Source organism: Microcaecilia unicolor, chromosome 1, assembly GCF_901765095.1.
Source record: "Microcaecilia unicolor chromosome 1, aMicUni1.1, whole genome shotgun sequence".
NCBI classification, from domain to species: Eukaryota; Metazoa; Chordata; class Amphibia; order Gymnophiona; family Siphonopidae; genus Microcaecilia; species Microcaecilia unicolor.
The window spans coordinates 278701405-278725278 of NC_044031.1; the positions used below are offsets into that span (position 1 = coordinate 278701405).

General features: G+C 45.6%; 1 protein-coding gene across 5 annotated transcripts in view; it reads left to right on the top strand.

The window, feature by feature from the left end:
• RBFOX2 (RNA binding fox-1 homolog 2) overlaps positions 1-23874 on the top strand; it is a 769335-nt gene that overhangs the window by 677385 nt on the left and 68076 nt on the right. For 4 of the 5 annotated variants that reach the window (XM_030206954.1, XM_030206969.1, XM_030206962.1 and 1 more), the window contains 2 exons: positions 6642-6671; positions 7177-7216. In XM_030206954.1, the coding sequence (XP_030062814.1) occupies positions 6642-6671; positions 7177-7216 (70 nt within the window). The remainder of the gene's footprint in view (positions 1-6641; positions 6672-7176; positions 7217-23874) is intronic. The other variant, XM_030206978.1, reaches the window with a different exon arrangement.

Below are 23874 nucleotides of genomic sequence, written 5' to 3' on the forward strand. Positions count from 1 at the left end.
CTCTAGATTCTGCTTTCCTTCGTCTTTCTCTTGCCAGGGTTTCCTGTCCATTCACCACCTATGGCTTTTCATCTTTTCCTCACCCTTGTCCTCCACATGCCCCTTCCTCTTATTCTCCAGTCTTTCCCTACTCTGTCCTCTCCCTCTTTCCATCCAGCAGCTCCCCGCTTTCTTTTGCATCTAGCGTCTCCTTTTTCTCCCTACCCTTCCATCCAGTGTCTTCCCTCTTTCTCTCCTCATCCTTCCACCCATCTACCCTCTCTCCTGATCCTTCCATCTAGTGTCTCTATCTCTCTACCCTTTTCTGTTCAGTCTCCCCTCCCTCTTTCTCTCTCTCCACATCCTTCCAGTCTCTCCCCTTTCTCTCTGCATCCTTCCATCCTACTACCACTACTACTACTTAGCATTTCTATAGCGCTGCCATGCAATTGCACACGCAGCTTCGCTCCTCCCCCTGCCGCGTTCATCCGGCCCTAAACAGGAAGTGCATCACAGAGGGCCAGATAGATGCGGCAGTGGGAGGAGCGTAGCTGCGTGTGCAATTGCATGGCAGCGCAGCGCGACCGGCGAAGGAGGATTCTACTTGCAGGGAGGGACCGATGCAGCAGAGCTTCGGTAAAAGACAGGGCAGGATGGAAGCGCTGCCTCCGTGGGACAAAAGGGATAGAGACAGCAGCTGGAGGGAAAATGGGTGGGCCTGGGCCCGTCCAGGCCCACCCGTGGCTACGCCCCTGCTTTAGCCAGAATATGTTGGAATTGGATTTTGGATTTGATTAACATTCTCCGAGGACAAGCAGGCTGCTTGTTCTCACTGATGGGTGACGTCCACGACAGCCCCCTCCAACCGGAAACTTCACTAGCAAAGGCCTTTGCTAGTCCTCGCGCACCCATGCGCACCGTTCCTGTATTGTTTTAAAGTTACCTTTAGAAGTTACGTTTAGAAGTAAGCTCCCAACACAGACTCAAAAAGAATAAAATGGCACATATCCTTGCAATATATCCAGCTGCAGACTATGCCAAAACATTTCACAGGACCCCCACAGTCATGCACAAAGGAAAATTCAACATAAAGGAATCCTTTACATGCTCATCTTCCAATGTGGTTTACATCATTCAGTGTAAAAAATGAGACGAAGGATGCTATATTGGAGAAATGAGCCAGATGCTAAAGACAAGGTTTAATTTACATAGACATCACATGAAAAATGCCAGTGCCAACCAAGATGCCATGCCCGTGGGGCAGCACTTTACAAAACCAGAACACTGTACCAATGACTTCATAGTAAGAATCCTGAAAGGGTAACTTTAAAACAATACAGGAACATAAGACCTTTGAAGTCAGAATGATCAAATATTTTGACACCCACCAGACAGGACTTAACATCTGGGTTTTCTAGCCCATTATAAACCATAAAGTTGTAATGCTCTGCTTGTCTCCATGCATATCTACCTGTCTCTCACCCATCCACCCCCATCCTGTTAGACTGTCACTGAAATGCTTTGATGTTTCACTTATATATACTGTCATCTTCCAACATTTGCTTATTTCTGATCTGATGAAGAAGGGCAACCTTCGAAAGCTAATTAAGAAATGTATTATGTCCAATAAAAAAGGTATCATATTTTCTTTTTCATGTTCTATTTTTTTTATTTCTGTTGATTACCTTTAAAAGTGGACTAACACGGCTACCACACCTCTCTACTTTTTTAAAACATAAATAGTTAGTGATTTTCCAACATGTTCCAACTACGTACAACTGCATCTTTGGAGTCGAGTCTCAGTAAGTGCAGTTCACTACTCTTTCCCCTTTCCACCCACTCTCACTAGCATCAATGTCTATATATGCTTAGTGTTCAAAGTTGCCGTGATCCCCACCAAACATGGGTAGTCACAGAAGATTCAAGGAGGAGGGATTCATTCCCCCTCGCCACATATTTTAATGCCCAATTTTTTATGATCTTGCTTTTACACACACCTAGTTCTCTTCTTATGCTCCCCACCATCACTGCCCTTAAAAAGAATTTATTACAGGTGACCCTGCAACCAAAACCTTTACTGTTTCGACCCAACACTCTAAGGGCTTTCAAGCATCCCATCTGCATATTTCTCCCCAGCTCAACTGTTCTTTTAATCTCTGACAGTACTAAGCCTGAAAACATTACAGAAAACACTGAGTGACCTTCAGACCACACAGAGCTATACAGGGATGGAAGAGTCCGAGTTAAAAAAAAAAAAACCTACAACTTCTGAGCCTAGGAGATCTATCAGTCAGTTGCCTTCATGTGGATCTCCAGCATTTGTATGAGATTCCCACTGCTGCACCAGTTACTATACAGAAATGTCAATTGGCCCTCTGCCCTTCCTTTTTCATGATCTCAAATTAAAACATCTAAACCAAGAGGAGAAAGAAGAGATAAACAGCAAACTTTCTAAACTTCCTTTTCCCTTAAAATGGGATCCAAAGTGGTTTATATTTGCTAGAATAAATGTATTTATTTGGATTTTGCTCACACCTTTTTCAGTAGTAGCTCAAGGTGAGTTACATTCGTCTATTGAAAAAAAGCTTATCCTATCCCCTGCCCTCACTAAGGAGAGCAGTAGACCACACCATACAGCTAAAATAACACTTTCTCCGAAACATAAAATATTTAACCATCAAAATTTATTATGCAATAATAAAATCAAAGTTTACACATCCCAACCCAATAAAATTTCATGCCAGCTATACCAGCCTCTCCTAAAGGAGTATCAGTAGAGTAGAAGTCATCTTGGTCTTCCAAAGAATTCTAATATTAGTACCAAAATGTTTCCCTTGCCTTCAGTTACGATCAGATGCATGTGCAAAATCTCATATGTATTTTTATTCATAGTTCTGCGTTATGAAGTGTGTAAGGACAGTAATTTGTTTTGAATGCCACTTTGCAGATGAATGAAAGCATTTGATCAAGTTTTAAAAGGTGAAATTTGCATACTAAAATGGTTTATAATTTAAATAACATTGTTGGTCACTGGGAAAACACAGTGTTTCTAATGCAATTGCCATCACTATACCTTGAAATTTTTAAATAGCAAGAAAGATAAAGATTATATAATCTAAGTAAAATTATAATCCAGATTAATCCCAAGGGCATTTAGTTAATTTGGTGGTATATACTCACGATGAATGTAATCTCACAACATCCATGAAGCTCTGTATTATGTTTCATTTTATCTTACACACTGACTAAAGAATATGCCATACTAACTCATAAAGTAATGTTGACTTGAAGAATTCCCTTTTGTCTTCTATTAGCACTTCACAGGAAGGACTAGCCAATGCATACCCTTCATTCCTGTTAGCCTTGATTTAAAGGTCTTTTTATCTCTCCATATATGCCCTGTAAAAATTATATTACAGAGCATGTGATAAGTATGAATTTAAAAGTACAAATTATGGCATTCTGGTATTAGAAGTTCCAGTCATATAGTATATGGTGGTAATTGTATCTCAGCATTTCAGACACATATACTATATGACTGGAACCTCTAATACCAGAATGCCATAATTTGCACTTTTAAATTCATACTTATCGCCTGTTCTGTAATATAATTTTTACAGGGCATATATATGGAGAGAGAAAAAGATATATATGGAGAGATAAAAATCCAGGGCTTCCTTTCCATTTATTTCTTTCCTTTCCTCCTTTCTTCTTCATTTCTGGTCCTCAGCTTCTGCCTATTTTCTTCATCCATGTGCAGTTTTTCTCCTCTCTTCCTTTTCCCTCATTTCATCTCCTTCATCTCTCTTCCCTCCCCTCTATGTCCAGCAATTTCTCCTCTCTCCCTGAGCCCTGCCCTCCCATCCATGCTCCTCTGTCCCCTGCCCCCTCCATTCATCCCTATCCAGCAATTCCCCTCTCTCCCTGAGCCCCGCCCTGCAATCCATATCCATCCATGCCCATCTGTCCCCTCCATTCATCCCTATCCAGCAGTTCCCCTCTCTCCCTGAGCCCTGCCCTCCCAATCCATGCCCATCCATGCTCCTCTGTCCCCTGCCCCCTCCATTCATCCCTTTCCAGCAATTCCCCTCTCTCCTTGAGCCCTGCCTTCCTATCCATGCTCCTCTGTGCCCTCCATTCATCCCTAATTCCCTATCCAGCAATTCCCCTGTCTCCCTGAGCCCTGCCCCTCCTATCCATGCTCCTCTGTCACCCTCCATTAATCCCTATCCAGCAATTCCCCTCTCTCCCTTCCATGACCCCCCCACCTCACATCCATGCTCCTCTCTCCTCTGTTCTCCCGCTCCCATCATGTCCCAGTTGCCCTGGCCCGCCCTCTTCTTCCCTCCCCCTTCGCATCCATGCTCGTCTCTCCCCTGCTCTCCTGCTCCCATTGTTCTACTGCCCGCCTTCTTCTCTCCCACCAACATCCCTTTTCTTGTTTTTTCTTTTTAAATTTAACTCCGTGGCGGTCCAGCAGCGTCAGTGAAGGAGGCGACGCTCGCCTCCCAACGTCTCTAGCCTTCCCTTCGCTGTGTTCCGCCTTCTTCTGACGTCATTTCCTTGATGTCAGAAGAAGGCGGAACACAGCGAAGGGAAGGCTAGAGACATTGGGAGCGCCGCTTCCTTCACTGACGCTGCGCTGCTGGACCGCCACGGAGGTAAATTTTAAAAGGCAAAAAAAAGAAAAGGGATGTTGGGGGGGGGAGGAGAAGAGGGCGGGCAGTAGTTGAACAATGGGAGCGGGAGGGCGAGTGAGGTGAGCATGGTGCGGCGGCGCCCCCCCTGCCATGCTTACCTCGCTTACCGTGTTGGCACGGCCCTGCTACAATCCATTAAGATCTTGCTCTATTGACAACTGTTTGAAATCCAAGAGAATGACCTTCCCCCGAACATTGTAGCACTTCAGTTAGACCAGTGGTTCCCATACTTGTCCTATAGGATCTCCAGCTAATCAGATTTTTGGATATCCACAATAAGTATGTGTAAGAGAAATATGCGTGCAAGGTAGGCAGCACATGCAAATATCTTGCATGAATATTCATTGTATAGTAGATAACCCTGAAAACCTACTTGACTGGTGTTGCCCTGGACAGGTTTGGGAACCACCAAGCTAGACCTTTGTCCTAACAATTTTGTAAATAAATGAGTGTATTTGACAACATACTGCTTCTTGAAAATTCTGGGATTTTTGCCAAGATACAGTTCTTTTCAGGAATTTCTGGTATTGTAAAGGTTTTAATATTTTCATTGTGTTAGCACAGGAGAGCATCCCGCTGCTTCTTGTAATCTTTCAGTCCAGTTAAAAAAATTTACCATAATGCCACATATATTCATAGTGAACCGTCTGAGGGTTGCCTTCTTAATTACTCAGGCATTGCAGAAACCGTCCACAATAGGGACCCAAAGACCATGACTTCCGCCGGACCCTTAGTATGCACACACATGTGATCACTGGAATTCTTCCCCCTTCCCAGGGACTCTGCCTCCATAGCATCATTTGCTCATCAGCAGATAAGCAGAAGCCATGTCTGGGTACTGAATCTAGGTCTCTGTAGGGCAATGTATAACATTTCCTTCGTCGTGCTTAACTAAGTGTTCTTAGTAAGGGATGATCCTGGTAAACAATTATTGAGATATGCATGTTATATATTTATAGTGTGTTTCCTGGTTTGTCTGCATACCCCCCACCTTGCAGAAATTTTTATTATTAGGAACTTCAAAAAAAATTTTATGTTCTTTAACCTACATGGCCAAGCCCAATGGAATGACTCCACATGCTGCTAGATTGTCTCAAAAGTTCACCTGCACATATGTTTACACTGCCTTTATAATTCCCCCTTTATTGGCACAAATAAAAATAAAACATGTAATATATTTTGAGTGTGCATATGTAATCATTTTGTAACTGTATTCCTTTATTATGAAAAATACTGTTTATTTGTAAGCTGCCTTATATTAAAAACAGTTATGCAAGGCATCATATCTCTTATCAAAACAGAATTCCAAACAAACGAGAAAAAGGAGCAGCGGTAAAGTTAAAAAGGAGGTTTATTTAGGCATGCTGTGGTCAGTTGAACTCCCTGGAAATTCATGTGATGCACATACAGTCAATGCTATGTTGCTTTGATTGCAGTAGGGGTAATTTTCATAAGAGTGCTCCTATTTTATGCTTATTTTATAAAGGCAATATTGGCACCCACAGTAGTGCACAAATTCTCTTGTACAGATTTACATCAGTTCTGAAGAAGGTGTAAATGTGTACATGTCCATGCATACACACATGTTTTATATAATACTTGTGTGTATCACAGTTCCTCCCAAACTGTGCCCCCCCCCCCCCCCCCCCCCCCCAGACATCTGCACACAGATCTCGTAAAAGTTGGCACATTTTTGCAGCATTTTTATGTGTATATACTCATGCATAGTTTTATAACAGCCAGTTTCAGCATGTAATATTTATAAATTACCCTCAGTATGTCCACATGTGGGAATAGAGTATACTTTCCTTGTAACTTTACTGGCACCTCTCGTTTCTTTGGAATAGTTATGTGACTGAGGTGGGAATTGGTAACCTGTAACCCATCTCCTTGTTTTTGTTTTTGTTGTTTGTTTGTTGTTTTTAACAAAGTAACCTGAACCTGAGCTTTACTACATGGCAGGCGAACTTTTGAACCTCTGTCACCTGGACAGTAAGTGGAGATCATGTTCAGTTCCTCACCTCCAGGGGGCCCTGTGGCCTGTGCTGAACTTGGCTGCAATCCAGTTGTGCACCTGGTCCATCTCATCCTGCTCCCTGTTTTCTTTGAATGCACCAGGGTCTCTTAGTTTAACAAGATGCTTTTCACTATGGGGAAGGAAAGGGTCTAAAAGATTTTGGGAATGGTAACCTCCCAATGATTTTTACTGTGATTAAAAGGTTGTCCACCTACCTCCCTGCCTTTCCTCTGCCTTCTCTCCCAACTCCACCCCCAGCATGCTGGAAAATGGGATTTTGCCATTATACTGCTCTCACACTCTGTCTCTTGCTCCTGCCTGAAAAGTCTGGGTGTTTTGCAGATTCATACATCACCTGCCTGTGAATTCTCGCATGTGCATGCCACAGTCCTCAATAACCGGAATGTGTTTTTTTTCTGTTTGTTTTTTTTGTTTGTTTTTTTTGTTTTTGTTTTTGTTTTTTCTTGTGTGATTCTGCAGTGTGGTTTATCAGGATGGATTTTATGGCGCTGAGCTGTATGTAAGTACACAAATTGCATTTATCATCCATAACCTTTTTGAGCAAGCCAGCCTTTTTTCTTTAGTTTTTAGTTATTTTATCCATTCATTCCTTGTTGAGTATGTGTGTAGATCAGAAATGTGAGCATGCTTTTCCTTGTAACTATGCTTGCCCTAAAGGGGATTGGGGTGGGAAATCCTGTCAACTTTTATGTTCTTGACGTTTCTAGATCTTACCTAGAGGAACATTGTAGAGCGCTCTCTCTCTCTCTCGCTCTCTCTCTCTCTCACTCATCCTTTAGCTTTCAAATAAGGTATTAGGCCTACCAGTAAAGTAGCAGTTCATAGATGTAGCTTAAGTCAATTGTCAGGTTTTGGGTTTCTTTGTTTTTTGTTGTTTTTTTTACCAGAGCATGACTTGAGGCGAGTACCAATGTCATAGTTGAAATTTATCATATTACTTAATTGTGACATCACATGCTATCCCAAGATATCAAAAATCAGTTCACTTTAGAGGGGATATATGGTATAGCCTTATGTGAACTGATGTATTCAAGCCTTTGCCTACCAAAGAACTGTTCCTCTTTACACTTGCATGTGGCAGGAGATAGTTGGTCATAGTTGTCCCCTATTTCAAAACTCAAATTGGCTGCTGCATTGAATCTGTATAGGAAAGTTTTAGGCCAGGATATATTAACAAGTTGAGGAAAGCAGTGTGTGATCTAGTTTAAAATAACTTTTCACATGTTTTCATGCCATTAATGGTCCAACTCAAATGTATTTCTTTATCATACAATCCTTTCCTCTGTCTATAGAATTTTACCTACAAACTATGATTGTCACTATCATCATAATGTACATTTTCTGTGAATTTTTGATTCCCAAGAACTATTCATTTACACTATAATTACACAGTATGATGACAGGGGGAACTGCAGTTTTAATAGGCTTATTTGTACTGTTGTAAAAGCCTGGAAAACAAAAAATTAATGAAATCACATACACAAGTTCAGTTGCTGTTGATTTATATTAAGAAATAATTAAACCTTCCCTTGGGTATTGTGCATTGGAGAAAACAGAAGTTTGGGTGTGTTGGGTTTTTTTTTTTTTTTTTACTGCTCACCCTGTTAAGGAAGTGTTTAGACACACACTGCATTTTGTGGTTTGCAGACAAGGGGACAAAAGTAGCAGCATGTATTGTGTTAGTGGGTTGAGCCATGTTCCTTTTCAAACTGGAACAGGCAAAATGTTCAAAGCTCTTACTCCTGGATAGCAACTCCCAGTGCTTAAGAAAAGGGGATTTTGTATTTGCCATCTTTGCCTTCACTATAATAATTATTGAGTTCAGGATTCTTCTGCAGGGTAAGGTTTTAGAACTGTGTTGTTAGGTTTCATTTCTAAAACACAAGCATAGTCCTAAAAACAATACACAAACAAATCATGTAAGATTACAGGATGATAGTGAGGCCTATAAACACCTTACATATCCTCAGAGAAGTAATATTATCCTCACATATTTCTGTAAGCAACTCGAGTACACACAGTAATTCTTGAGCTAAAGATACTAATTTCAGACTAGCTTATCCTTCCCCCTTTTTTTCTGTCTTTATTGTTGAGATCTCTTGGTTTGTGAACCGCTGTGAATCCTTTTGAGAATAACGGTCGGTATACAGACTCAGTAGAATATTTTTTCCCTTAATATTTCTTTACTTGCATCTTTAAAACCCTTATGTAATTATATTTCTATAGGAACGTCAAGAAAGAAAGATGCCATGGTTCTAATAAAATGACTTCCAAGAAGAGGGTTGGGAGCAAGCTGGGACAAAAAACACAGTTAAACATCAATCAATGAAATAAAGCCACCTACTTAATGCAAGTTCTTTCAGAGTTTACAGTGGGTCTTAATTAAAAATGAAGATATTGAGAAGCTTGCTCGCATAAATGGATTCTTGGGTAGAAAAGGCTGGCTTGCCCTCAGTTTTTTTTTTGTTATTTTGGGGGTGGCATTGGATGTTCTGTATAATTTCTTTCCCTCCGCAGCTGTTTTTCTTGTTTGAATTGTTCTTCTGTTGTTCTGTTATAGAATAGTCTTACAGGAACCAATCATTAGCGCTAAAATACCTCAGGTAGGAGTGCCCGTGTGACCCGCCATCCAATCAAATTGTGGATTGCTGTGGAAAATTTTATTACTAACCATTCCAGTAGCACATTGGAGATGGGAACAGAAGCCTTCTTTTTTTTTTTTTAAACAAGTCTATAAATTGTTCAGGGAACGTTTTGAAGTCAACCTAATAAATATAGTTGGGTTCCGTACACGAAAACAATTTAAGCTAGTCAGCATGTATATATTAAGAAGTATTTTATACCCAGTGACCCTTATATGTATAGGCAGGAATTAAATAACTTCCAGTGTGAAACAACTATAGTGGTTGAGCCATGATTTGAATCCAATAGTCCTGACGACTGATTCAACTGTCCTTTGTTTACACCATATGATTGATCGTAAAAATATCATCTTAGTGTAGGTCACTTGATTCAAAGTAGTCAACATGATATTTCATAAATCAGATCACTTTCTGTGCTCAAAGATTAGGAGCTTGTAGTGAACTGATGGTGATTGAACTTAGAATTACTAAACCAGAGAACCAGGTTCAAATCCTTTATTATGAGACTACAGCAAAGCCACTCCTTCCTATGCCCAGATTTTTTGGAAGCAGGGACCTTTGCATTTTGTTTGTAGGCATCTTGCTTACTTTCTAATTGGATATGAGGTTGTTTAATGAGCTGGTAAGGGCTTACATTTTATTCTGTACTCAAGTGGTAAACAGATGCTGTAAATCATAGAGAATTCAGGAAACCTGCCAGCACTCTGCAAAACTTTCTAAAGCTCTCTACATTCTATAATCCAAAACCCTTAGACTCGTAACAAAATACAGTTTGCTGGAGAAATTTCTGACAGCGTTTCAGGTTACATGATATGTACAGATATCTCAGGACAATAATACTTCAGTTGTCAAAATCCAAATGCATTGTGTAAGCAGACCCCCTGAAGACTGGTATTGCACTTACAACCAATAGGTCTGAATTAGAATTTTAAGAATTGTAAACAGAATTAGCCTAGGACAAAAATAAATCCTCTTTTGAAGGTTATTTTTTGGGGTAGTAAGTATCCCATTTATATTAGACAAGCAACAAAGCCCGTTTCATGACAAATGAAATGGGCCCTAGGAAGGCTCTCGTCGAAGCGATTTCTCCTCTCTCCCCTGCCCTCCCCTCCATGTCCAGCGATTCTTCCCTCCCACCCCATCCATGTCCAGCGATTCTTCCCTCCCATCTCATCCATGGCCAGCGATTCTTCCCTCCCGTCCCGTCCCATCCATGGCCAGCGATTCTCCTCTGCCTTGCCCTCCCATCCCATCCCACGATTCTCCCCTCTTCTCCCATCCCATCCATTGCCAGTGACTCTGTCCTTCCTGCTGCCCTGCCTTTAAGCTGTTCATCTTACCTCAGGTCGCCACAGCGGCGGCAGGCTCGGCTCACGTCACCTCCAGCCTTCCATGCCTTCCCTCTCAGTGTCCCGCTCTCCTCTGACGTCATTTCATCTTTCCACGAGGGCGGGACACTGAGAGGGAAGGGAACACTGGAGGCAAGCTGACGTCAGCTCATTTGCATGCTGTTACGAACCCAGCCAGCCATACAGGGAAGCAGAGTGACCAATTATTCTCTGAGGACAAGCAGGCTGCTTGTTCTCACTGATGGGTGACGTCCACGGCAGCCCCTCCAATCGGAAACTTCACTAGCAAAGGCCTTTGCTAGTCCTCGCGCGCCCATGCGCGGCCGTCTTCCCGCCCGAACCGGCTCGTGTTCGTCAGTCTTCTTTTGTCCGCGCTCGGTACGGTCGTGTTTGCGCCATTCGCGCCCCTTAAGTTGACCCTCGCGCGTCTTTTGACTTTTTCGCTTTCAAAAAAAAAAAAAAAGGGATTTCGGAGAAGGGCCTTTCGGTCTTTTTCCCTGCCCCGTATTTCTAGTTTTTGGCCCCGATAAGTTTTCTTTCGTTTTCGGGGTAGGCCCCTTTGAGGCCTCGGGTCGAGTTTTTTTCTCCCCCTCTTTTTGGTGCCTTACCGCAATTACGAGTTTTGATTTCGCCGGTGTGATTTTTCCGCCCATGTCATCGAAGTCTCCCAGCGGCTTCAAGAAGTGCACCCAGTGCGCCCGGGTAATCTTGCTCACTGATAGGCACGCGTCGTGTCTTCAGTGTCTGGGGGTTGGGCACCGCCCGCAGGCCTGTAGTCTGCGCCCTTTTACAGAAAAGGACTCAGGTAGCGAGATTGGCCCAGTGGAACGTTTTGTTCTCAGGCTCTTCGTCGGCATCGGCACCGGGAGTATCGAGTGCGTCGATAGCGTCAAGACCTCCGCCCTCGGCCGCGATTGCATCGAGGCATCGACCCTCTGCATCGTCGGGGCCGATACATCGGAAGGCTGCGTCGGTGGTACCGGGACCTCCACTAGTGCTGATGTCGTCGGACGGTGGTGCTTCGTCTGGAGTGCAGGTGAGGGCTGTCCATTCCCCTGCTGGTGGCGGTGAGCCTTCGGGTGGGTCTCCCCCTACCCTGAGGGCTCCTGCGGTACAGCCCCCCCGAGACCGACCTTCTTCGGCCTCGGCCCCGAGGAAGCGACGGCTGGATTCTACGTCCTCCTCGTCGGTACCGGGAAGCTCCGGTGACATGCTTCGTTTGAAAAAGTCAAAGAAGCATCGACACCGGTCTCCTTCCCGCGTCAGTACCGAGAGCTCTGGGTCGCCGAGGGAGTCGGCACCCAGTAGGCATCGGCACCGGGAGGACCGCTCACCCTCTGTTCAGGAGGTGTCGATGCGCTCCACCTTGGACAGCCCGGAACAGCCTCCACGCCCGGAACAGAGTCTGACTTCGACTCCTGCATCGGCTTCCATTTCTTTCTCCACAGCCGCCCTGCACGAGAGTCTCCGGGCCGTTCTCCCAGAGATCCTGGGAGAGCTGTTGCGCCCTTCCCCTCCGGTACCGGGGGTGCTTGCGCCACTGGTACTGTCGAGTGAGGCGCCGGCTGGCCCCTTGCCCGGGGTGCGGTCTCCGACATCGGTGCCGCTTGCGGTACCGACTGCGGTCGCCTCCCAAGAAGGCTCCCCGACGACGTCGGCGGAGGGAGCTTCGCCGGTGCGGGCGAGGGAGTCTACCTCTCGACGCTCCCACCGTGGCCGTGGTTCCACGGAGTCGAGCCGGGCACGGCTTCAGACACAGGTTCGTGAACTTGTGTCTGATACCGATGGTGAGGCCTTGTGGGAGGAGGAGGAGGACATCAGATATTTCTCTGATGAGGAGTCTGATGGCCTTCCTTCTGATCCCACTCCCTCCCCTGAAAGGCAGCTTTCTCCTCCCGAGAGTCTGTCTTTTGCGGCCTTTGTCCGGGAGATGTCTACGGCCATCCCCTTCCCGGTGGTTGTGGAGGACGAGCCCAGGGCTGAAATGTTTGAGCTGCTGGACTATCCTTCTCCACCTAAGGAAGCGTCCACAGTACCCATGCATCATGTCCTAAAAAAGACATTGCTGGCGAACTGGACCAAGCCTTTAAGTAATCCCCACATTCCCAAGAAGATCGAGTCCCAGTACCAGATCCATGGGGACCCAGAGCTGATGCGCACTCAGTTGCCTCACGACTCTGGAGTTGTGGATTTGGCCCTAAAGAAGGCTAAGAGTTCTAGAGAGCATGCTTCGACGCCCCCGGGTAAAGACTCTAGAACCTTAGACTCCTTGGGAGGAAGGCCTACCATTCCTCTATGCTCGTGGCCAAAATTCAGTCTTAACAGCTCTACACGAGCATACACATGCGGAACAATGTGCGGCAGTTGGCGGGCTTGGTGGACAAGCTCCCTCCTGAGCAAGCCAAGCCATTTCAGGAGGTGGTCAGGCAGCTGAAGGCGTGCAGAAAATTCCTGGCCAGAGGGGTGTGTGACACCTTTGATGTTGCGTCCAGGGCCGCTGCTCAAGGTGTGGTGATGCGCAGACTCTCATGGCTGCGTGCCTCCGACCTGGAGAATAGGATCCAGCAGCGGATTGCGGACTCACCTTGCCGTGCGGACAATATTTTTGGAGAGAAGGTCGAACAGGTGGTAGAGCAGCTCCACCAGCGGGATACCGCTTTCGACAAGTTCTCCCGCCGGCAGCCTTCAGCTTCTACCTCCACAGGTAGACGTTTTTATGGGGGAAGGAAGACTGTTCCCTACTCTTCTGGTAAGCGTAGGTACAATCCTCCTTCTCGACAGCCTGCGGCCCAGGCTAAGCCCCAGCGCGCGCGCTCTCGTCAGCAGCGTGCGACTCAGCAAGGCCCCTCTGCTCCCCAGCAAAAGCAAGGGACGAGCTTTTGACTGGCTCCAGCAGAGCATAGCCGACATCCACGTGTCAGTGCCGGGCGATCTGCCGGTCGGAGGGAGGTTGAAAGTTTTTCACCAAAGGTGGCCTCTCATAACCTCCGATCAGTGGGTTCTTCAATTAGTCCGGCAAGGATACACCCTCAATTTGGCCTCCAAACCTCCAAATTGTCCACCGGGAGCTCAGTCTTACAGCTTCCAGCACAAGCAGGTACTTGCAGAGAAACTCTCCGCCCTTCTCAGCGCCAAGGCGGTCGAGCCCGTGCCATCCGGGCAAGAAGGGCTGGGATTCTATTCCAGGTACTTCCTTGTGGAAAAGAAAACAGGGGGGATGCGTCCCATCCTAGACCTAAGGGCCCTGAACAAATATCTGGTCAAGGAAAAGTTCAGGATGCTTTCCCTGGGCACCCTTCTCCCCATAATTCAGGAAAACGATTGGCTATGCTCTCTGGACTTGAAGGACGCCTACACGCACATCCCGATACTGCCAGCTCACAGACAGTATCTGCGATTTCAGCTGGGCACATGTCACTTCCAGTACTGTGTGCTACCCTTTGGGCCCGCCTCTGCGCCCAGAGTGTTCACGAAGTGCTTGGCTGTAGTAGCAGCGGCGCTTCGCAGGCTGGGGGTGCACGTGTTCCCATATCTCGACGATTGGCTGGTGAAGAACACATCCGAGGCAGGAGCTCTACAGTCCTTGCAGATGACTATTCGCCTCCTGGAGCTACTGGGGTTTGTGATAAATTATCCAAAGTCCCATCTTCTCCCAGTACAGAGGCTCGAATTCATAGGAGCTCTGCTGGATTCTCGGACGGCTCGTGCCTATCTCCCAGAGACGAGAGCCAACAACTTGTTGTCCCTCGTCTTGCGGGTGCGAGCGTCCCAGCAGATCACAGCTTGGCAGATGTTGAGATTGCTGGGCCACATGGCCTCCACAGTTCAAGTTGACTCCCATGGCTCGCCTTCACATGAGATCTGCTCAATGGACCCTAGCTTCCCAGTGGTTTCAGGCTGCTGGGGATCTAGAAGACATGATCCACCTGTCCACGAGTTTTCTCAAATCCTTGTATTGGTGGACGATTTGGTCCAATTTGAGTCTGGGACGTCCTTTCCAAATTCCTCAGCCACAAAAAGTGCTGACTACTGATGCGTCTCTCCTGGAGTGGGGAGCTCATGTCAATGGGCTTCACACCCAGGAAAGCTGGTCCCTCCAGGAACGCGATCTGCAGATCAATCTTCTGGAGTTGGGAGCGGTCTGGAACACTCTGAAGGCTTTCAGAGATCAGCTGTCCCACCAAATTATCCAAATTCAGACAGGCAACCAGGTTGCCATGTATTACATCAACAAGCAGGGGGGCACCGGATCTCGCCCCCTGTGTCAGGAAGCCGTCAGCATGTGGCTCTGGGCTCGCCGTCACGGCATGGTGCTCCAAGCCACATACCTGGCAGGCGTAAACAACAGTCTGGCCGACAGGTTGAGCAGGATTATGCAACCTCACGAGTGGTCGCTCAACTCCAGAGTAGTGCGCCAGATCTTCCAGGTGTGGGGCACCCCCTTGGTAGATCTCTTTGCATCTCGAGCCAACCACAAAGTCCCTCACTTCTGTTCCAGGCTTCAGGCCCACGGCAGACTGGCATCGGATGCCTTCCTCCTGGACTGGGGGGAAGGTCTGCTGTATGCTTATCCTCCCATACCTCTGGTCGGGAAGACTTTGTTGAAACTCAAGCAAGACCGAGGCACCGTGATTCTGATTGCTCCTTTTTGGCCGCGTCAGATCTGGTTCCCTCTTCTTCTGGAGTTGTCCTCCGAAGAACCGTGGAGATTGGAGTGTTTTACGACCCTCATCACACAGGACGAAGGGGCGCTTCTGCATCCCAGCCTCCAGTCTCTGGCTCTCACGGCCTGGATGTTGAGAGTGTAGACTTTGCCTCTTTGGGTCTGTCAGAGGGTGTCTCCCGCATCTTGCTTGCTTCCAGGAAAGATTCCACTAAGAGGTGTTACTTCTTTCTATGGAGGAGGTTTGCCATCTGGTGTGACAGCAAGGCCCTAGATCCTCGCTCTTGTCCTACACAGACCCTGCTTGAATACCTTCTGCACTTGTCTGAGTCTGGTCTCAAGACCAACTCTGTAAGGGTTCACCTTAGCGCAATCAGTGCATACCATTACCGTGTGGAAGGCAAGCCGATCTCAGGACAGCCTTTAATTGTTCGCTTCATGAGAGGTTTGCTTTTGTCAAAGCCCCCCGTCAAGCCTCCTACAGTGTCATGGGATCTCAATGTCGTTCTCACCCAGCTGATGAAACCTCCTTTTGAGCCACTGAACTCCTGCCATCTGAAGTACTTGACCTGGAAGGTCATTTTCTTGGTGGCAGTTACTTCAGCTCGTAGAGTCAGTGAGCTTCAGGCTCTGGTAGCCCAGGCCCCTTACACCAGATTTCATCATAATAGAGTAGTCCTCCGCACTCACCCTAAGTTCTTGCCGAAGGTAGTGTCGGAGTTCCATCTGAACCAGTCAATTGTCTTGCCAACATTCTTTCCCCGTCCTCATTCCTGCCCTGCTGAACGTCAGCTGCACACATTGGACTGCAAAAGAGCATTGGCCTTCTATCTGGAGCGGACACAGCCCAACAGACAGTCCGCCCAATTGTTTTGTTTTTTTTTATCCCAACAGGAGGGGAGTGGCTGTGGGGAAACGCACCATATCCAATTGGCTAGCAGATTGCATTTCCTTCACTTACGCCCAGGCTGGGCTGGCTCTTGAGGGTCATGTCACGGCTCATAATGTTAGAGCCATGGCAGCGTCGGTAGCCCACTTGGTCAGCCACTATTGAAGAGATTTGCAAAGCTGCGACGTGGTCATCTGTCCACACATTCACATCTCATTACTGCCTGCAGCAGGATACCCGACGCGACAGTCGGTTCGGGCAGTCAGTGCTTCAGAATCTGTTTGGGGTTTAGAATCCAACTCCACCCCCCTTGGCCCATGTTTATTCTGTTCCAGGCTGCACTCTCAGTTAGTTGGATAAATTGTTAGGTCAATCTCAGTTATGTCCTCGCCGTTGCGAGGCCCAATTGACCATGGTGGTTGTTTTGAGTGAGCCTGGGGGCTAGGGATACCCCATCAGTGAGAACAAGCAGCCTGCTTGTCCTCGGAGAAAGCGAATGCTACATACCAGTAGAAGGTATTCTCCGAGGACAGCAGGCTGATTGTTCTCACAAACCCGCCCGCCTCCCCTTTGGAGTTGTGCCTTCCCTTGTCTTTGTCTTGCTACATATGGGACTGACGAACACGAGCCGGTTCGGGTGGGAAGACGGCCGCGCATGCGCGGTGCGCATGGGCGCGCGAGGACTAGCAAAGGCCTTTGCTAGTGAAGTTTCCGATTGGAGGGGCTGCCGTGGACGTCACCCATCAGTGAGAACAATCAGCCTGCTGTCCTCGGAGAATACCTTCTACAGGTATGTAGCATTCCCTTTATACAGAGATGTTATTTTAAATAGCAGATATTTAGTTTATCTCACTCCACAGAAATGTCTTTTCTCCTCCACCCTCCATCTTCAAAACTTTCTGCCACACTTTAAAAAAAAGTCTCTTTAGAGCCTAAAAAGTGCCTAGAAAGTGTTATTCCTGATAACACTAGGTAGTGTTATTTTTAATTAGCTGCACTTAACCCTAGTCCTCCCAGAACGTCTCGTTTCATAAGGTGCTGAGTAAAGCTGATCCCATGACATTTCTTTTGCCTCAGCAATGAACAGAACTTCCCAGACTTGGTCTAGTAGCAGCAGATACTTTTGCATATATTGAAAACTCAATATATACAAATTTCCCCATGTATATTCCTTATGAATACCCTGAAAAGCCAAGCAACTGGTATATCTCTAGGATTCCAGCACTTTAATAGTGTCTTTAGTGCCAGTTCAGTGGACTTAGACTACTTCTTCAGCTCTTCAAGATGAGATCATAGATTAAATGAAACAAGGAGAATTTTGAGTTCTTAAAATACTTTTTAAAAGTTAATGTAACTTTTTTAATTTCTGTGATTTCCAGAAGTTTCTTATGAAACCATACAGAAAAATAGAAAAATGTTGTCAGATAAAGACCATATGGCCTATCCAGTCTGCTCACCCATGCGATCTATTCTCCCTATCACTCCCTTGGAGATCCTATGTACTTGTCCCAAGCTCTCTTGAATTCAGATACTGTTTTCATTTCCACCACTTCCACCAGGAGGCTGTTCTATGAATTCACCACTCTTTCTGTGAAGAAGTATTTCCTCGGGCTACTTCTGAGTCTTTCTCCTTTCACTTTCATCCTATGCTCCCTTCTTCCAGACCTTCCTTTCAATTAAACCTTGCCTCCTGTGCATTTATGCATCATAAGTATTTAAATGTCTCTATCATATCGCCCAACTCCCGCCTTCCTTCCAAAGTATACCTTTGTCTCCATACGTTTTATGACAGAGACCACTGAGTATTTTAGTAGCCGCCCTCTGAACTGTCTCCACCCTGTTTATATCTTTTATGCAGGTGCAGTCTCCAAAATTGTACACAATATTCCAAATGAAGTCTCACCAGGGGCATCATCACCTCCTTTTTCCTACTTGGCCATTCCTCTACATATTCACCCAAACATCCTTCTAGCTTTCACCATTGCCTTTTCTACCTGTTTGGCCACCTTAAGATTATCACATATGATCACACCCAAGTCCCGCTCCTCTTTCGTGCAAAAAGTTCTTCACCCCCTGAACTACACCGTTCCCTTGGGTTTATGCAACCCAATTGCATGACCCTGCATTTTTTAGCATTAAATCTAAGCTGCCAAATTCTGGACCATTCTTTTTCAAGCTTCACTAGGTCCTTCCTTGTGTTATCCACACCATCAAGTGTGTCTACCCTACTGCAGATTTTGGTATCATTCACAAAGAGGCAGACATTACCAGTCAGTCCCTCAGCAATATCTCTTACAGAAATGTTAAAAAGAACCAGCCGGACACTGGTAACATCTTTGTCCTCAGAATGAGCTCCATTTACTACTACCCTCTGTGACCTTCCACTCAACCAGTTCCTAACACAGTCACTTTAGGGCCCATACCGAGGCTTTGCTAAAATCTAAATACACCACATCTTGCGCTCTCCCTTGATCCAACTCTCTAGTCACCCAGTCAAAGAAATTAATCAAGTTTGTCTGATGAGACCTGCCTCAGGTAAGTGTGTCCATTAATTTACCACAGAAGTCAGACTTACTGACCTGTAGTTCCCAACCTCCTCCACTTATGTGAAGAGGGACCACATCTGCTGTTCTCCAATCCTCCATATCCACTCCCGACTCTAGAGAAGCATTGAAAAGGTCAGCCAGCGGAGCCGCTAGAACTTCCCTAAGTTCCTTTTGTATCCTCGGATGTGCCACTTCGCCCCATCGCTTTGTCCACCTTTAGTTTAGCCAGTTCTTCACGAACAAAGTCCTCTGAAAATTGTTCAGGGACTTACCACCCCTCCGTTCCTGTTTATGTTTGTCTTCTGTGATCCTGCTCTCAGCCCTTCAACTGTAAACACAGCAGAATTATTTGTTAAGCAATTGTGCCTTATCTTTATCAGTTTCTACATATTCCTCCCCTTCACTTTTGAGTCTCATAATGCTACTTCTGCACTTCCTTCTATCACTAGCATATCTAAAAAATAAAAAAAAAAGTCTTGTCCCCCAGTCTTCTCTACCAACGTCTTTTAGTTTTTCCATATATGTCACCTGTCTTGCTCTTTCTGCAGTCTCTAGAAGTTATAAATGCTAACCTTTTTTTCCTTACCTTTTCAGCTACTACTTTTGAGAACCAAAGGGACAACCTTTTCCTGTTGGCACCCCGACATAATATAGACCATGACAAAAAATAACCAACAAAAAAACCCCAACAAAACAGACTAAAACCAAAACAGACCATGACAAAAAAACCTTCCCCCCCCCCCCCCCCCCAAAAAAAAAAATCCAAGACAAAATAGACTCTACACAAAACAGGGTAGGGAAACCTTAATCAAGCTGGATTATCTTGTCAAGCTGATTTATGATTCTCGCTAGATACCAAGTGTGGATAGTGAAGTCAAGCCATAGGCAGATGCCAGGACTTTCAAGTGACAAGCCGTGGACTTAGTAAATATTTCATCAGGCCCTTTTGTCAGGAGTCTATTTTGTCAGGGACTTTTATGTCGGGGACTTTTTTTTATTTGGCACTTTTTTGTCTGGTTTCTTTTGACCGGTTTCTTTTGACAGGGTACCTTTCCTGTTGCACCTGTCAGCTCTTTCCAACAATCTGTAAGTGCATCTGCTGCCTGAAAGCAATAAAAGCAGGTGGAAGTTACTTTAAAAATTATGAATTAAACAACTGTTGATATATACATAATTTCATCCACATTTTGTAAGTAACTTACAGGTGCTTTTGATACTTTCTGGTAGCGCGTGCACACACACATACACGACAATAGTAGAAAATATGGTTAGAGCTCCTCCAGTCATTTATTAAGAAATAGAAAAAATAAATGTCAGGACTTTTACACTTTGCATTGGAGAATCCAAATAACGAAAATAGATGGAACCATATTTAAACTTATGGTGATTATACAAATCAAGAATATTAACAAATTTAACACATCTCCCAACACTGGTCAACACTTGGGAAAGAGAATTAACTCTAAAAATAGTGAAGAAGAAAGTAGATTAGTTAATGGCTGAAAAAGAGCAATTGGCTCATCCAATCTCCCTCGTTATATTTGTCTGCAGCAAGGTTGTATCCCTACTATAGAAACTTGACTCCTTAGGGGATAATATGGCATTTTAACTTTTTAAACCACATTACTGTCCGTAAAAGGGCACCCAAAATGGTTAACAACCAACAATATATTTATTTTGGGTTTATCTTGTGCTTTTTTACTAGTAGCACAAGGCAAGTTATATTCAGGTACACAATGAGGCTCATTTTCAAAGCACTTAGCCTCCCAAAGTTCCATAGAAACCTATGGAACTTAGCCTCCCAAAGTGCTTTGAAAATATGCCTCAATGTATTTCCCTGTTCCCAGAGAGCTTACAATCTATTTTTTTTTAATTTATCACTTAAACATCAGTACCAAGAAAATCAGAAACAAACTGTTAAGAAAATCATAGCTTTTGAATTATACATAACAATTTCGACCACATACTAAAGAATAAGATCCAAGATGATATATATTATTAAAAAAAAAATCAGAGAAACTCCCCTCCCATCCACTACTTCAGCCATCCTCTACCAGTGAACATATAAGAGCTACGCTACAACATTAACATCTTCCCTTGAACTCAGAAAATCTTCAAGCTGCTTAGCTTCAAAAAATTGAAATTGCTCACCCTTAATACAACAAAACAAATACAAGGAAATCGTCACACAAAGTTAGCTCCCAAAGCCTGAACCCTAGGCCTAATGGCCAGGAAGGTTTTGCACCTTACCTTGTTCCTCTTGCCAATTCAAGAAAGACCCTAATTTTTGATCCCATAAACAGCGACAAAAAGTGTTCGAAAAGAAAGTTTTAAAACAGTATTGCGATCAGTCTCCATTGCAAATGTCACCACCAAAGTAGCCCTTTGAATAATAACCTCCAGAGAAGATTTCAAAAAAGAAGTTAAATTCATATCCCCTTCACCTCCAGGCTGAGAAACCAGGCTGTAGGAGCTCTTAATACTTGGATTATACTGAGCCCAGGTGATAGGAGGCAAATCGTCTGGAGGCATTTTCAATATCTCCACCATATATTTCTTAAACATCTCAATCGCAGGCAAAAATGGAGACCTGGGAAAGCTCAGTAATTTCAAATTAAGTCTTCTAACCTGATTCTCCAGGTATTCCAAACGGCGTTGAGTAAAGTTTTTCTCTTTAATTGAGACTGCCTTCAAACTTTCCACAGCATGCACTTTAGATTTCAGGGAATCCAATTCCTGGGCCATTTGCTTGTGCCAGAGCCAGTATTGTATCAGAAATTATAGCTGTGTCCTTAGAATTCTGCCTGTTGCTATCTGAAGAATGTGTGCTGCCTGTGGCATCCCACAGTGACTCAAGGGTCACCACAGCAGATTTAACCAGAATCCGACTTCCATCAGGAGGAGCCTGGTCAGTTTACTTACAGTTTCTAAGGATTCTGTTCACAAAAAGCTGATTCTCCCTCAAAGTAGGAGCCGCATTTGCTACGGGTTGTCCCCCTTGAGTTCTGAGTTCTTCCCCCATCTGAGGCATACCAAATGCATAGCTATTTCCTGGTTGCGGAAGCGCTGTATGTTCGATGTGGCTCAGGGAGACCCTGTTCAGTCTGCTGCCCGAAGCGTTCACAACAGGCAGGGGTGAAGAAGCAGTGGGTGCGGAGCCAGCTGGCGCTCAGAAAGACTCCAATGTTGCCTATCTCCATCGGAGGTATTGAGGAGGAAGAGACTGGGAGAAACCCTCCAACCTTTGCTCTCCTCTTACCCATTAACACTCACAAGGAGCCCGAAGAAACCCACGTAACACTGAATAGACAAAGCACCTGCAAGTGCATGTCTCCTTTACAGCACCATCTTGGATCTCAGGGCTTGCAATCTAAGTTGTACTTGAGGCAATAGAGGGTTAAGTGAATTACCTAAGGTCATAAAGAGTTACATAATATAAATGAACCCTGTTGGCATGTAAAAGGGCCCCTTAAGGTAAAATTATGTATCATATCTGATAATTTTCTTTCCCTTAATCATAGCCGATCAATCCATTGACTGGTGGGTTGTGTCTATCTACCAGCAGGTGGAGATAAAGAGCAATCTTTTGCCTCCCTATATGTGGTCATGTGCTGCCAGAAATTCCCCAGTATGTCGATATCAAAGCTCCATCCGCAGGACTCAGCAATTAGAGAATTACACCCACAAAGGGACACTCTGCCCAGCTCACCACCGCCGAAGCGGGGGAGGGGAAATATTCCAGCGCACCACCACCGGGGCGGTGGGCGGGAAACCACACCCGCCGACGCGGGGGGAAATGGCTTATCCTGCTACTGCAACTGCGGGAGGAGCTGGCTTACCCTAACACCGCCGAAGCGGGAGGGATACAAAGCTACCCCACAGCCGCACGAAGCGGGAGGGAGCGCCGGCATAATTTAGTTATCAATCCAGCCACCACCGGAATGGGGGGAGAGGAAGCAGCAGCTCGCTGTAACACAAAATTGTCTCAACTCGAAGAAACTTCAATTAGAAGAACTTGAACACGAAGTCCTCGTGAACAGGAAATGAAGACTGAACTTGAACCTGAAATATAACCAGAACACAAACAATACAGATATCTGGGAGGGGCTATGGATTGATCGGCTATGATTAAGGGAAAGAAAATTATCAGGTATGATACATAATTTTACCTTCCCTATCATCAAGCCGATCAATCCATAGACTGGTGGGATGTACCGAAGCAGTACTCACCCAGGGCGGGACATGGAAATCCCTGAACGCAACACTGAAGCCCCAAACTGGGCCTCGGCCCGAGTAGCCACATCCAAGCGGTAATGTCGTGAGAAGGTATGAGCCGACGACCAAGTAGCCGCTCTGCAAATCTCTTCCAAGGAGACAGATCTGGACTCCGCCGTCGAGGCTGCTTGTGCTCTAGTAGAGTGTGCCTTCAGCTGAATAGGCGGAATCTTCCCTGCCGCCACATAAGCTGCCGCGATCGTCTCCTTGACCCAACGTGCCACCGTAGGCTTAGATGCCTGCAGACCCTTACGAGGGCCTGCGAACAGCATGAACAGGTGATCCGACTTCCGGAAATCATTGGTCACTTCCAAGTATTTGATGATGACCCGTCTAACATTTGAGCGCAGGGTACTCCTCTGGGTAATCCTCCCTACGAAAGGAGGGTAGGTAAAGTTGCTGATTCACATGGAATCGAGAAACAATCTTGGGCAGGAAGGAAGGCACTGGGCGAATCGATACTCCTGCCTCAGTGAATCGAAGGAACGGCCCTCTACACGAGAGCGCCTGGAGCTCGGAAACTCTTCTGGCTGATGTGATAGCCACCAGGAAGACCGCTTTCAACGTCAGGTCCTTCAGCGATGCCCTTGGCAAGGGCTCAAAGGGCGGCTTCAGCAAGGTCCATAGCACCAGATTGAGATTCCACGCAGGCACTGTCGAGTGCAGAGGGGGGCGCAGGTGATTAACTCCTTTGAGAAAGCGTACCACATCTGGCTGTGAAGCCAGGGAAGCACCCTTCAGACGACTCCTGAAGCAAGCTAGAGCCGCCACCTGGACTTTCAGCGAACTGAGC